This window comes from Saimiri boliviensis, chromosome 9 (assembly GCF_048565385.1).
Source record: "Saimiri boliviensis isolate mSaiBol1 chromosome 9, mSaiBol1.pri, whole genome shotgun sequence".
NCBI classification, from domain to species: domain Eukaryota; kingdom Metazoa; phylum Chordata; class Mammalia; order Primates; family Cebidae; genus Saimiri; species Saimiri boliviensis.
Window position 1 is genome coordinate 102,941,781 of NC_133457.1, and position 14,283 is coordinate 102,956,063.

A 14,283-nucleotide genomic window follows, 5' to 3' on the forward strand; every position below is an offset into this window, starting at 1 on the left:
CTCATATGTGGGATATGAAGAGGACTAGGGAGTTTGCAAAAACATTGGACAAGTTGTGTTCTTGGTTTTTGTTTTTGTTTTTGTTTTTTGTTTTTTTGAGACAGAGTCTTGCTCTGTAGCCCTGGCTGAAGGGCAGTGGTGCAATCTTGGCTCACTGCAGCCTCCGTCTTCTGGGTTCAAGCAGTTCTCCTGCCTCAGCCTCCTGTGTAGCTGGGATTACAGGCATGCGTCACCATGCACAGCTAATATTTTGTATTTTTGGTAGAGACAGGGTTTCACCATGTTGGTCAAGCTGGTCTCAAACTCCTGACCTCAAGTGATCTGCCCACCTCAGCCTCCCAAAGTGCTGGGATTACCAGGCATGACTCACTACACCCAGCCAACAAGTTGTGTTCTAATAGGATGGTAATCAAATTTGCCAAATAAGAAAATTCCCAGCATTTTTGCTCTGATTAGTTTCTCCATTTGTTTTCAGATACAAAAGTTCGATTGCCACTTACACATAGTCCCTCCTTAGATATCTGCCAGCTCTAGAGTTACAGCCAACTCCTTCTGCTCCTTTTTGGTGTGGCCCAGGCATGTGGAGGAGGTGCTAAGCTCATTGTATCTGTCTGGATTCCCCCCATGGCTATAGTGTGCAGGCCTTCCCTGGAAATCAGCTTTGTCCCACCATTCTGTGGGTCACATCCTAAGAGGCTTGGGCACTCTCTCCACCTCCTAGGCTTTCTGAGCACTGGGCAGGGGGACATGTGAGCTTCTTCCTGTGTTTCAGATGCAGATGGCAGAGCTGTTGGTATCCCATGGAGCTAGTCTCAGTGCAAGGACATCCATGGATGAGATGCCAATAGGTAAGTTCAGCACAACACCTGGCATGCACAAATAGGCAGTTATCAAATTTTTGATGGGTAGAGGGAAAAACGGATGAAAATATGGTTGTATAGATTGATGGATTGGTATGTAGATAGATGGTTGGATTAATTAATGGATAGTAGAATAATGGACAGATGGATGGATAGATGTATTAATGGATGAATGGATGGATGAGAGGGGTTGATAGGTAGATATTATGAGGTATGGTTGAATGGATGGGTGGATGGATGGATGGATGGATAGAAAAATAAGTGGATGAGTGGGTAAAGGGTGAATCTATGAATAGATGACTCAGTCAGCAATAGGTAGATAGATGGATGAAGTGGCTAGGTAGAATAGTGGGAGTATGTAGATTTCTCAGTATCTTTGCATAATTTATTGCTCGGGCTATATGGGATACCTGCTTGTTTCCCTCACTACTTCTTGTATCAGTGAAGACTTGAGAACTCTTCTTGGAAACTATCAAAGAGGAACATGAATGCCTCGATCATAGCTGGGAAACTTAGGAGTTGTGACTGTGCACAGAACCTGGGTTTCCCATTCTTATAATCCACTAAGGTTTGGGTTGCAGCCCCCCTGGAACTTTGGCTGGCATTGTTTTCTTCCCTCCCTGCCTGCCCCGAAAGATGCTTAGAGTTTTCAGTGGATTGGGGTGGCAGCTCCTCTGGTTTGGAGCACCCTCTTGGGCCACAGGTCCTGGCGCCATCCCCTACAACAGACTCCTCTGCCCCTTCAGACCTGTGTGAGGAGGAAGAGTTCAAGGTCCTGCTGCTGGAGCTAAAACACAAGCATGATGTGATCATGAAGTCACAGCTGAGGCACAAGTCATCCCTGAGCCGGAGGACATCCAGCGCAGGCAGCCGTGGGTGAGTCTGGGGCAAGGCAGCCAGGGGTCCCCGTGCATGCTTCTGCCTGTGGAGCCTGGGTGTAGCCTCCAGCACCCACTTTGTCCCCTCAGGAAGGTGGTGCGTCGAGCCAGCCTGTCGGACAGGACCAACCTATACAGGAAGGAGTATGAGGGAGAGGCCATCCTGTGGCAGCAGCGGAGTGCAGCTGAGGATCAGCGGACCTCCACCTACAATGGGGACATCAGGGAGACCAGGACAGACCAAGAGAATAAGGACCCTGTGAGTGGCCTCATGCCCTGCCCTAGTGTCAGCCACCGCCTTGGGAGGAGAACAGGGCTCCACTGACCTTGCCTCTTCAACTGAGAGACTTCAGAGGGAAGTAGCCAGGCACTGCCCTTAAACTAGTGTATCCAGTCTGATATTGGTGGCTACTGTAGTTAAGGAGGTGATCGGGGGCGTATTAGAGGCTGAGCTGGGCATGTTGGCACACAGGTGGGTCTCCTGATTGACAGGGGGCAAGTATCTGCTATATGCCTAGTTGTTCTCCAGCAGACCTAGCAGTGGGCTTCCCAGAAAAGAGCTTCAGTAGGGCAGTCACCCAGGAGTTGAGGGTGCTACAACTTCTTTTTCAGGAAATATAACAAAATATTGAGAATTGTGTTTATCAGAACATGCTTTTTGAAAAACGGTGTAGGATCCTAGTAGGACCTCTGAGAAGCCTGCTCCTGCAGCAGCCAATGGTCCTTTAAGCTTTAAGCTGCTTTCCTAAGGGGATGCATATTCATTTCTGATGGCTGCTTTAAGAAATTATCACAAACTGGGCGGCTTAATACGACAGAAATTTATTCTCTCTCACTTCTGAAGGCCAGAAGCCTAAAACCGAGGTGACACCAGGGTTTGTTCTCTCTGGGGGCTCCCAAGGGGATTCTGTTTCACGCTTCTGTGAACTTCCGGTAGCTCAGGAGTTCTTTGGCTTTTGCTTGCATGAATCTAGTCTCTGCTTCTGTCTCCACCTGACCTTCTTCTTTGTGTATGTGTCTGTTTTCTCTTCTTTTTTTATTTTTATTTTATGGGATTTTTTTGAGACAGGTTCTTGCTCTGTCACTCAGGCTAGAGTGCAGTGGCATGATCATAGATCACTGAAGACTTCAACTCATGGGCTCAAGGGATCGTCCTACCTCAGCCTCCAAGTAGCTAGGACTATAGGTGGTGGCCATCACACCTGGCTAATTTTTAAATTTCTTGTAGAGATGGGGTCTTGCTATGTTGTGCAGGCTGGTCTCAAACGCAGCCTCAAGCAATCCTCCCACCTTGGCAGGTGTGAGCCACTATACCTAGCCTGTTTTTTCTTCTTATAAGGACACCAGTCATTGAATTAGAGCCCATGCCAATCCAGTAGAACCTAAACTTAATTTAATTTATTACATCTGCAAATGCCTATTTCCAGATAAAGTCACATTCAGAGGTTCCAGGTAGACAGGAATTTTTGAGGGACACTACTTAACCCAGAACCAACACACTCAGCATGGCTGCTTTCTTGCTGAGTGGAGTGAACAAGTTTGGGGCTGGAGCGGAGTTGCTCAGGACAAGGGAGAAGGTGACAGTACCAGAGGTGGTCTGCCATTTTGGTTCTTCCACCACACCGTGAACAGATGAAAACATGCCTAGAGAGTTTAGCTTTGGTGGGATGAAATTGATTAGCTACCCAGCCCACCCACGTGTCTCAGAGGGACCCTGCTTCCCAGAATGAGACGGTCACCTACTGCCTGTCTCACCAGGAGGTGTGAATGTACCTGCCCAAAGGGAAGCCACATCAAAGCCAACAGCTGGTGACGGAGAGAACACATAGGGTAGCATTGTTCTGCCTGGCTCCTGAGTCTGTGGATTGGTGAGAAAAGAGATGTAGATCAAGATCGAATCATGTTTCAGATGCCTCTCAGCTATGCTTTATTTATTTTTTCTTTGTGATTGTGGTGTAACTTATGTATGGTAAAGTAGACAAATTTTTTTTTTTTTTTTTTTTGATATGGAGCCTCTCTCTGTTGCCCAGGCTGGAGTGCAGTGGTGTGATTTCAGCTCACTGCAACCTCCACCTCCTGGGTTCAAGTGATGCTCCTGACTGAGCCTCCTGAGTAGATGGGATTACAAGTGCCTACCACCATGCCTGGTGGATTTTTGTACTTTTAGTAGAGATGGGGTTTCACCATGTTGGCCAGGCAGGTCTCCAACTCCTGACCTCAAGCAATCTGCCCACCTGGACCTCCCAAAGTACTGGGATTATAGGCATGAGCCACCATGCCTGGCCAAGTGAGATTTTCAACACACTTTTACAAATGTACATACTTAGATGAATTCACAAGCATTTTCATCATCCATGTTCTCTCTCAGTCCTTTCTCCCACTCCAAATGTAGCTACTATTTAACATTGAGCTCTAAAGTTTAGTTTTGCATATGCATATGAATGGTCCCTGTAGTTTGTTGCTTTTGTGTCTGGCTTTTTGTTGTTGTTGCTTTTGGGAGTCTCGCTGTGTCATCCAGGCTGGAGTGCGGTGGCTCGATCTCGGCTCACTGCAATCTCCGACTCCCTGGTTCAAGCAATTCTCTTGCCTCAGCCTCCGAAGTAGCTGGGAATACAAGCACATGCCACCACGCCCAGCTAGTTTGTATTTTTAGTAGAGACGGGGTTTCACTGCGTTGGCCAGGATGATCTCAGTCTCCTGACCTCATGATCCGCCCGCCTCGGCCTCCCAAAGTGCTGGGATTATAGGCGTGCGTCACCAAAGTGCTGGGATTATAGGCGTGCGTCACCGCGTTGGGCCTAGTCAGCCCTTTTAATTGCAGCCATTCCGAGGCAGGTTGCTGGGGTAGCTCACATTTTCAATGTCTATTTCCCTGAGGATAGATGATGTTGAACACTTTTCACGGGCTTATTGGCCATTTGGTTATCCTGTTTGGTGCAGCATCTGTTCTTGTATGCCGCTTTGTTGGGTCGTTCGTTTATTTTATTGTTTCCTTTCACAGCCCTCATGCAAGTTAAGTTGTATATTTTTTCCTGATTGATTTTTAGGAGAGACTAGGATCCTCAAAGAAATCCTCGTGGAAGCAACCCCTCCTCCTCCACACTTGCTCATTCCTGTGCTGTTCAGATTTCACAGGCCCGAGGCACCCCCTAGAAGTGCTTATTGGTGTGGAGCCTAAGAAATCCATTAAGCCCTTAGGGAACAAGGTGGGCTGTACTGCTGCTGGAAAGCAGCCTGGGTTAGGCCTGATGGTGTTGTTGCTGTTGTTGCTGTTGTTAATTTCCAGGGCTTCCTCATCAAGGCTGCAGTTTGTTTGGGGTTAGGCAAGGCAAGCAGATGAGGTACTTTACCTCTGGGACGTTTTTCAGGCCTGGGGAATAGAAGAGAAGGAACCAAGATGAGAGCTGGCATAACCAGAAGCAGGTGGTCCTCACCCTGTTTATCCATAGGCCAGCCCCAGGGCAACTCTCACGACCTGGGGATCCAGATTCCAGCCCCAGCCCTGGAAGATACAAGGAGATCATAGGATACTGCTACAAAGCTCCAAATTCATTCCTTTTTCATCCCTCCCCCTTTCAAGGCTTTAGGTGCTGGCAAGGTGCTGTCTTAAGGTGGGAATTCTCAAAGCGTGGTCCCTGGACCAGCAACATCAGCATCACCTGGGAACTTGTTAGAAATACAGATTCTGGCTGGGTGCAGTGGCTCACACCTGTAATCCCAAAACTGAAGGAGGCTGAGGTGTGAGGATCTCCTGAGCCTAGGAGTTACTGGACAACATAGCAAGACCATGTCTCTACCAAAATAATAATAATAATTATAATTAGCTGGGTGGGGTGCTGTGTGCCTGTAGTCTTTGGTCTCATGAAGCTAAAGCAGGAGGATTGCTTGAGTTGAGGAATTTGAGGCAGCAGTGAGCTATGATAGCACCACTGCACTCCAGCCTGGGTGACAGAGTGAGGCCTGGTCTCTGAAAAAAAATAAAAATAAATAAATGCAGATTCTCAGGCCCCACCCCAGATGTGGTGGTACTGCTGCACACAAGAATTTCAGAACCACTTATCTGAGGAATAATTTGTTCAGCCTGACCCCCCAAATTACATTTCTGCCAAGGCTGTGCCTTGTTAGCCTTCAGAGCTGACTTTGGTTCATGCTTTTGGCAGAGTCAACTTCCTGGTGTTAGGCATAGCCGTGATGACAGCCCGGGTCTCTTCCACCGGCGGTTCACAATCTCAACTGTATGGTAGAACCACCTGAACCGCCTGGGAAGATGTTGTTTTAAATAAATATACATATAAAAATTATATATATATATGGTTTTTTATATGGATATTTATTTAAAATATATATATTTATATATTTGTTGTGTGTGTATATATATTTGTTGTTGTTGTTGTTGTTGTTGTTTTTCTCTGAGACAGGGTCTCACTGTGTCGTCGAGGCTGGACTGGAGTGCAGTGACAAAATCTCAGTTCACTGCCACCTCTGCCTCCCAGATTCAAGCGATTCTCCCACCTCAGCCTCCTGAGTATCTGGGACTACAGACATCCGCCACCATGCCTGGCTAAATTTTGTCTTTTTTGATAGAGACAAGGTTTCCCCATGTTGGCCAGGCTGGTCTTGAACTCCTGACCTGAAGTGATCCCCCTGCCTTGGCCTCCCAGAGTGTTGGGATTACAGGTGTGAGTCATTGCGCCCTTTGTTTTTTAATCTGATGTCTAAGCAGCAATCCAGACAAAGTCAGAACCTTGGCATTGTATATATGTGTTGTTATTGTTAAAGCTAAAGAGAGACTGTTTTTGAAGTGATTGTAGCAGTAAGTAGAATGCTTCGACCACAGAATTGGCAAGGATCACAGAGGTCAGGGAGAAAGGAGTTTGTTTCCTAGGGAGGACAGAGGCTGCAAGGACTGAGGGTAGGGGGTGGGATGAGCAGGTGGTATAATTGGACAGTTGACCAGGAATGTGTATCCTGTGGTCAGCACATTTCCAGAAGGGTCTAAAGGAGAGTTTTTCTGCCTTGCAGTGCTTGTTTACCCTCTGGGTGAGTCAAAGTCCAGGATCCTGTAGGGAGGGGAACAGCTTAACTAAAATTTAGTTAAATCATTTACCGCTGGGCCTGGTGGCCCACACCTGTAATCTCAGTGCTTTGAGAGGCCCAGGAGGGAGGATCATCTGAGGTAAGGAGTTCAAGACCAGCCTGGCCAACATGGCAAAACCCTGCCTCTACTAAATATAGCTGGGCGTGGTGGAAGGTGGCTGTAATCCCAGCTACTTGGGAGGCTGAGGCAGGAGAATCACTTGAACCTGGGAGGCCAAGTTTGCAGTGAGCTGAGATCAAATAACTGCACTGTAGCCTGGGCAACAGAGTGAGACTGTCTCAAAAAAAAAAAAAAAAAAATCATTTGGCAAGCATTTAATTTCAGTTGATTAAATGTGGTGAAAAGAGTTTAATCATTGCAGAGAAAAAGAATGAGAATTTGGGGGACTGTGTCGGGTTGTCCTAGGAAAAAGACTTTTAAGAGCTCTTTGGCTGGGTGCGGTGGCTCACGCCAGTAATTACAATAGTTTGGGAAGCTGAGGCAGCCTCCCACAAGGTCAGGAGATTGAGACCATTCTGGCCAACATGGTGAAACCCCGTCTCTATTAAAAATACAAAAAAATTAGCTGGGTGTGGTGGTGTATGCCTGTAATCCCAGCTACTCAGGAAGCTGAGGCAGGAGAATCGCTTGAAACCCGGAGGTGGAGATTGCAGTGAGCCAAGATCGCACCACTGCACTCCCACCTGGGGACAGAGCAATACTCTGTCTCAAGAAAAAAAAAAAAAAAGCTTTTTATACTTTTAGAAAATTAGTCTCTTTTCTGTCATATATGTTGAAAATATTTTTCTAGTTTCTTCATGTGTCTTTTGACTTTGTTCATGGTGATTTCTGCTGTGCTTTAAATGTTAGTTATTGTTGCCTATATCTATTTTTTAGTTTATAGTTTTTAGGAAGCAGCTACTTTTCAAGCTCTTGTTGTCTAAGGATTATTGGATATTCAGGATCCCTAGATAAGAATCTTTGTGAGATACACTTCAAATACAGAGGAAGGATTACAAGTGACTGAAAAACCCAACTAAAATGGACTTACACACAAAAAGAATTTATTGGCTTATTCAACTGAAAAGTCTGGGCTGAGAAGGATCCAGGGCTTCACATCTGTCATTAGGATGCTGTCTCTGCCACCTCTGCTTCCTGGGTTCAGGTGATTCTCCTGCCTCAGCCTCCCAAGTAGCTGGGATTATAGGTACCCACCACCGCACCCAGCTAATTTTTGTATTTTTAGCAGAGATGGGATTTCACCATCTTGGCCAGGCTGTTCTTGGACTCCGGACCTCGTGATCCACCCGAGGGTGGATCAGGCCTTGGGTCTTGATCCAGGCTCTGGAGCAAGGCCAGATTCAGTCAGCTCTATTAAAATTCATAGATTGGGGGTTCCCCTAAGGATGATTTTGGCCCCAATACCCAGGGAGGGAAAACAAGTAGAGGAGAGATCCAAAAAACAATGCCCTCAGTAGAGACCGGTGGATAGTAGGTTCAGATCTTCCAGCCAGCTGGTAATGTTGTCCTTCTCACTCGCAGAACCCCAGGCTGGAGAAGCCCGTGCTACTCTCCGAATTTCCTACCAAGATCCCACGAGGTGAACTGGACATGCCTGTTGAGAATGGCCTCCGGGCTCCGGTCAGTGCCTACCAGTATGCACTGGCCAATGGGGATGTCTGGAAGGTGCATGAGGTGCCCGACTACAGCATGGCCTATGGCAACCCTGGTGTGGCCGACACCACCCCGCCCTGGAGCAGCTACAAGGAGAGCCCTCAAACGCTTCTGGAGCTGAAGCGGCAGCGGGCTGCAGCCAAGCTGCTCAGTCACCCCTTCCTTAGCACCCACCTGGGCAGCAGCATGGCCAGGACAGGCGAGAGTAGCAGTGAAGGCAAGGCCCCCTTGATCGGAGGCAGAACTTCACCGTACAGCAGCAATGGGACCTCGGTGTATTACACGGTCACCAGCGGAGATCCCCCACTCTTAAAGTTCAAGGCCCCCATAGAGGAGATGGAGGAGAAGGTGCATGGCTGTTGCCGTATCTCCTAGTCTCCATGCGATGGAGGAGGGAGATTCCTGGGGAGAGGCTCCTGGAATCCAGGCCAGCCCATCAGCCCTGGCTGGGGAGGTGTCAGAGGGCAGCTGGGGACAGGTGGGCTCTGCTTTTCAGAGGAACTCAGACCCCACCCCTCACCTGGCTGCCCACAGCATCCCATGTCCCATGTCCCATGGTTCTGCTTCCTGCTGCATCGTCTGCCATCTGACACAAGGCCCATTGTGGCTTCCTGGCTCACTCTGCTATCCGATTTTGGGAGGGTGGGCTTGAGATCCCAGCTCTATTCTTGGTATAAAGGCTTCTCCAGATCAGTACGTGCATGTCACATACACACACACACACACACACACACACACAACACAAACACACACACTTGATCAGTGTGTGTAGGAATGACATACCTGGGCTTAGGGGAAGCAAGGGGGCTGAGAATGTGTGGGGTATTCTCAAAAGGATGGAAGTTAAGACCCAGAGTCTCATTACCACTGCCAATGTGGCTTTAGCAGGGGAAGGCGCCTGCTAAGCTGAGACCCATAGTCCTGCTCAGAGTCATCCCAAGGTCTGGGCCACCAGCCACACCTGGCAGGGGCAAGAAGTCCTTGTTGTGTTCAGAGGGAGCCAGGAACCTATATGGGTAGATGAGATGGGCACAGACCTGTTCCCCACAGCCTTGTTGAGAGGCACACTTATGCCCATGCCAGGAGCCAGGTATATGACCATCCAGGGGTGGAGGGGGAAACCAGGCGATTCCATTCCTGGTATCAACCAAATCGTGCTTTGCTCTTGGATGGAAGTGTCAAAGGCAGAAGGGTGGGGGACGGGGACAAGATCAGTATTTACCAAAGTGTATCTGATTTAAAAAATTCCTTTAGTCTGTAAAACTCCTGCAGGGAGGAAGGTAACTGAATTCGCTTCTTTTTGTGGATCGTATCACAGTCACTGGGTTTTACTGGCTGGTGCTGGAAAAATGAAGCTAAATGAGGAGCTTCCATAGGAATGCTTTTCCAGGGAAAGAGGCCACTTAATATAAGAAAGTACTGCTGGTTAACAGTGACAGAGCCCAGCACCCTGAGATCTTTGTGAATATCTAGACTGTTTCAGCCCAGCCCATCTCATCTAGCCCTCTTCAGACTGAGCAGTCAGAGCAAGCAGTTAGGGGCCTGCTTGCCTCCACCTCCCACCCCCATCCACCCACATCAGTCAGTGCTCAGGACCCCGGGCCCAGCTTTTGCCTTTCTGGGGATGCTTGGGAAGGCAGATTTGCCAGTCAGCCCTTTTGAGTTTCTGCATAGCCCAGGGGCTCCCAGCCTGGTCTTGCAGGAGTGGTGATGCCCCAAGGCTGCGAACCCAGGGTTCACATGGTCTGTATCCTGTCCTGCATTCATGAGATCCGTGGTAGGGCTGGAGTTGGGTCTTGCCCAGCTCTGCAGTTTCATAGCCCCAGGTTTCCTGATGCTGGGGAGGGAGGACTGTGAATGACTGTTCTCCCCTCACTGCTGATGCTCCCAGGACCCCCACTGCCCACAGGCTCAGCCAGAATCTTTTGGTGTAACCAACAAGCTGCAGATGTGTCCACTGCTCTGTGCGCCTTTGATTTGTCCTTAAACTACCTCCTGAGAGCTCTGAAGGGGCTCCCTAGGTCCAGATTCTAATTTGGGAAACAGATCTACGTTCTTTTTAACCCACTTCTTTCTCAGTCTACGAGAAACTTTCCCTGCGGGGTACCTGGACTAGGGGCTTAGGGCTGGAAGAGTGTCCCTGACTTGTGCCACAGCTCTAGTTATGGGGTCTGCTGTTTGTCATTTTCAGCCCCCTACTGTGGCCCCCATGGCCCCATAACCCACAGAGGGAGCTGGACCTGAAGGGACCTGGGTGTGCTTTCCCAGGAGCAGGGGAGCTGGGCCAGAAAGCGCAGGGTCCATGGGAGTGACTGCACCCTTGGTGGCTGCTGGAAGGGGAGAGGTTCTCAGCATCAGGCACCTCCACCCTAGCACCAGGTTAGACGTAGTCTAGAGTGGAGTTGGAGACAGCTCAGGAGGCTGAAGACAGGTGCACAGATGCTTCCCATGTCGCTGGCATCTGGGGTGGGCTCTTTAACATCTCAGGCTGTGGCCAGAACAGGACAAGATGATCTAAAACACACTTAGCTTTGGCTGTAAAACAGTATCAGCCCAGACTGATGCTGGAATCCCTCGTGAGCCAACCTTAGCTACAGGTAGGGAGTGTGAGGGAAGCCACATGCTCCTCAGGAGAGAGCTGAGCAGGTTTTCTTTTTGCTCAGGGGCCAAACACTGAAGACATATACTGCCCCACCCACTGAGCAACCGAGGCCATTCCCTCCGTTTTGCATGCCTCCTGCCTCCTGGGCCATTCCTCTCCACCCAGGAGGCTGGGAATCCCAGCTGATTCTCTGACAGGAACTGACTTCACACACAGGTGACTCTCAAACATTGGCTCATGTTTTCACCCAGGGATAAACCATTCCCTCTCTGGAGTCCCTGGGGAGCTTTCCCTGTAGGTCTCCTGGGTGTTGAGAGATGAGCTGAAGACCAGCCCTCAATGAATGAGCCAAAATTAATTAACTCATAATTTACTGAGTAGCTGCAACATGCCAGCAAGTATGTTAGGTTCTGCAGATAAAGGGGGAATAAGACAGAGTAAGGAAAACTGTTCTTTGTAGTTTCTGTCCCTTGGGGACCGCAGGCATCAGCAGTCCCATTCAAGTCACCTGAGGCAAAGTGTCTGCATCTTGGTCCAGCGACCCTTTGCTTTTCAGCTCCTAGAATCCTTAGAGTCTGAATGCCTTTAGCTGGTAACAGCTGTCATGGCCATCCCTGGATAACATTTGCCACCAAGTACAGATGCTGGATCTTGGGTTCCAAGCAGACATCATCCAGGTCCATCTGGAACTTTCAGTGATAGCTGTCTTCAGCCAGCATCTTTGGGGGACTCTATAATAGCAGCTTGAGATCTAGAAGACTGTACTGCAATTTACTACCAAATGCATCTCAGGTTTTTAAAGTTATTGTTTCTTGCTCACAGGGGCTCATTTATTACAGAGCCCCCTCACCCCACTAATGAATACTGGGAGGAAAAGGAGCTGGAGCTGCTTCCTTCAGCATCAAAGTCTTTCCTCAGGAATCTGCCTCCCTTCATGGCAGGGGTGCATCCAGGAGCTGGAAGAAAACTGGCAAAGTCAACCAGATGCCTAGCTCCTGCTGAGATCCAGGTCCTGTGGCAGCTCCTTATTAGATTAAAGGAGGTCACTTCCAAAGCAGGTGCTGCATGGCTTACCATCATATGCCCCAAACAATTGAAAGTTGGCAGCTACCACCAGGCTGTGAGTTTCTGGCGAGTAGCTTAGGGAAGCGGAATCAACTCTAGGCCCAGGGCTACTGAAGACTTCAGGATAGAATTCTCCGTCAAATATGCAGCACAAGTAAAACTGCTCTGCACTGCTTGATCCATTTCCAAGGGGCTTAGAACAGTTAACAAGGTGTGTCCCCTGTCCTGCCCCACAAGTTTGCTGGCTTTGTAATAACATGAGACCATTCTGGTTGTTGGTGTCAGATACCTTTCCATCCTGAGCTCTCTCACCTACCTGCTCTCTCTCCTAGAGCAGGATACTGGGGTACTTTCAAGAAGGGTGCTCTTTTTAAGATGCCCAGAAAGCCTGTATTGAACTCTTGTGATTTGTAACTTGGGGATGGTCTCCCCTCCCCCAGGGCACATAAGAGCAAAAGGTCCAATGGTCAGTGGATGACTCTGTAAAAGCGACCCCCTGTGCTGGAAGCTATAGCCCTCTCCCTAACAGGAGTCTCTTTTTGGCCAGAGGGCCTGCTTCCCATGGGCATTGCAAGTGCCACCGTGCGGGGCCTGGCTCTGCACACCCAGGAAAAGTCTGCAGACCCCCAGCCCTCCGCAATAATTCACCAGACCAGAAGCCACTGATGTACAGAGAACACTTAAAAAAAGTATTTTATGTGAAAAAAAGTTAAAACTCTGTATACTGTATCAGCAGCTTTGTGTAAAAATGGCAATCAAGAGAGTCTAATATATTTAAAACTTTTTTAAAAAAAAATCCTCACGGATCTTTGATATCGTACTGAAGTAACTTCCAGGTAGCCCCTCGCCACGCGGCACTGCTGGGCCTCGGGTCCCAAACCGTGGCTCAGCCACATCCCAGAGGGGGCACATGTCTCTGGAGTTGCTTCCAGCTGCCAAGGCCTGTGACAGAAATCGCTGTTAAGAGTTTTTAATTAAAATTATTAAATTCCTTTTAATAACACCTGCTAGTGTGACTGGTTATTGCTGTGAGCTCACTTGAACAGTGCTGACTTAAATTCACAAAGAGGAGGTTCCTGGATTAGAGGGTGGGTGAGGGCTTCTAATCTCTTCCCCCTTACTCCCCGCTCCCTGCGGAGGGCTCTCACATGAGGCCCCTGAAGTAGAGGGAATTCTGGGGGCTCAGACCTGGAGCAGATGTCTCTCCAGACTGGGAGATGGTAAAAACTGATGACTTCAAGAAAAGGTGGGTGGTTGGGAATGACCTTCATTCTGTCAATTGTTCTCTTTGAAATTAACGTGAAGCCCTATAATAGCATATGTTTATTCCATACATGTTCCAAGGTTTTCCTGATTTTTATTTTTTTTTTTTATTTTTATTTTTTTGAGATGGAGTCTCTGTCATTCAGGGTGCAGTGGTGCGATCTCTGCTTACTGCAACCTCTGCCTCACAGGTTCCAGTGAGTCTCCTGCCTCAGCCTCCCGAATAGCTGAGATTACAGGTGCTGGCCATGATGCCTAGCTAAGTTTTTGTATTTTTAGTAGAGACAGAGTTTCACCATGTTCGCCAGGCTGGTCTCAAACTCCTGACCTCAAGTGATCCGCCTGCCTTGGCCTCCCAAAGTGCTGGGTTACAGGCGTGAACCACTGCACTGGCCCCTGATAACATTTGTATGTAACAAGAGTGCCCCTCTCCTCTGTCCCGTTCTTGGAGCGCACTGACATGTCCCGTACTCTTCCCCCTGACCCATTCCAGTTCTTTCATGTGCTTATGGTCCTGGCCATTCTCACTTTTTACCTTAAGGCATAGAGAAGCTGTGGTTGCACAGCCTCAGACCACGGTCCTTGGTCCTTGTCCCACACAGAACTTTGTTGGTGTTTTGAAAGAGGGTGAAAAGGATGCTCTCTTTGTTGCCTCCTGGACCCTGGAGACCAGAGCAGGGACACATGGAAGGCCCCACACATAGTCCTGAGAAACTTCACAAATGGATGGGAAAGGGGAGAGGAGGGAAAGAGAGGGAGAAGCATTGCTAAATAATGTAACTTCTCACGTTTATGATGCTCTTTTCGTTTACAAAAAGAAGATAAAGGCTGAAAATTGACTGTTGGATTTAGCTGTGTGGAACT

General features: G+C 48.6%; 1 protein-coding gene across 4 annotated transcripts in view; it reads left to right on the top strand.

The window, feature by feature from the left end:
• PPP1R16B (protein phosphatase 1 regulatory subunit 16B) overlaps positions 1-13,159 on the top strand; it is a 120,507-nt gene extending 107,348 nt beyond the window's left edge. For all 4 annotated transcript variants that reach the window (XM_074406531.1, XM_074406533.1, XM_003936380.4 and 1 more), the window contains 4 exons: positions 773-848; positions 1,607-1,736; positions 1,829-1,997; positions 8,358-13,159. In XM_074406531.1, coding sequence (XP_074262632.1) covers positions 773-848; positions 1,607-1,736; positions 1,829-1,997; positions 8,358-8,864 — 882 coding nt within the window. In that variant the 3' untranslated portion in view covers positions 8,865-13,159. The remainder of the gene's footprint in view (positions 1-772; positions 849-1,606; positions 1,737-1,828; positions 1,998-8,357) is intronic.
• The last annotated feature ends 1,124 nt before the right edge of the window (positions 13,160-14,283 follow it).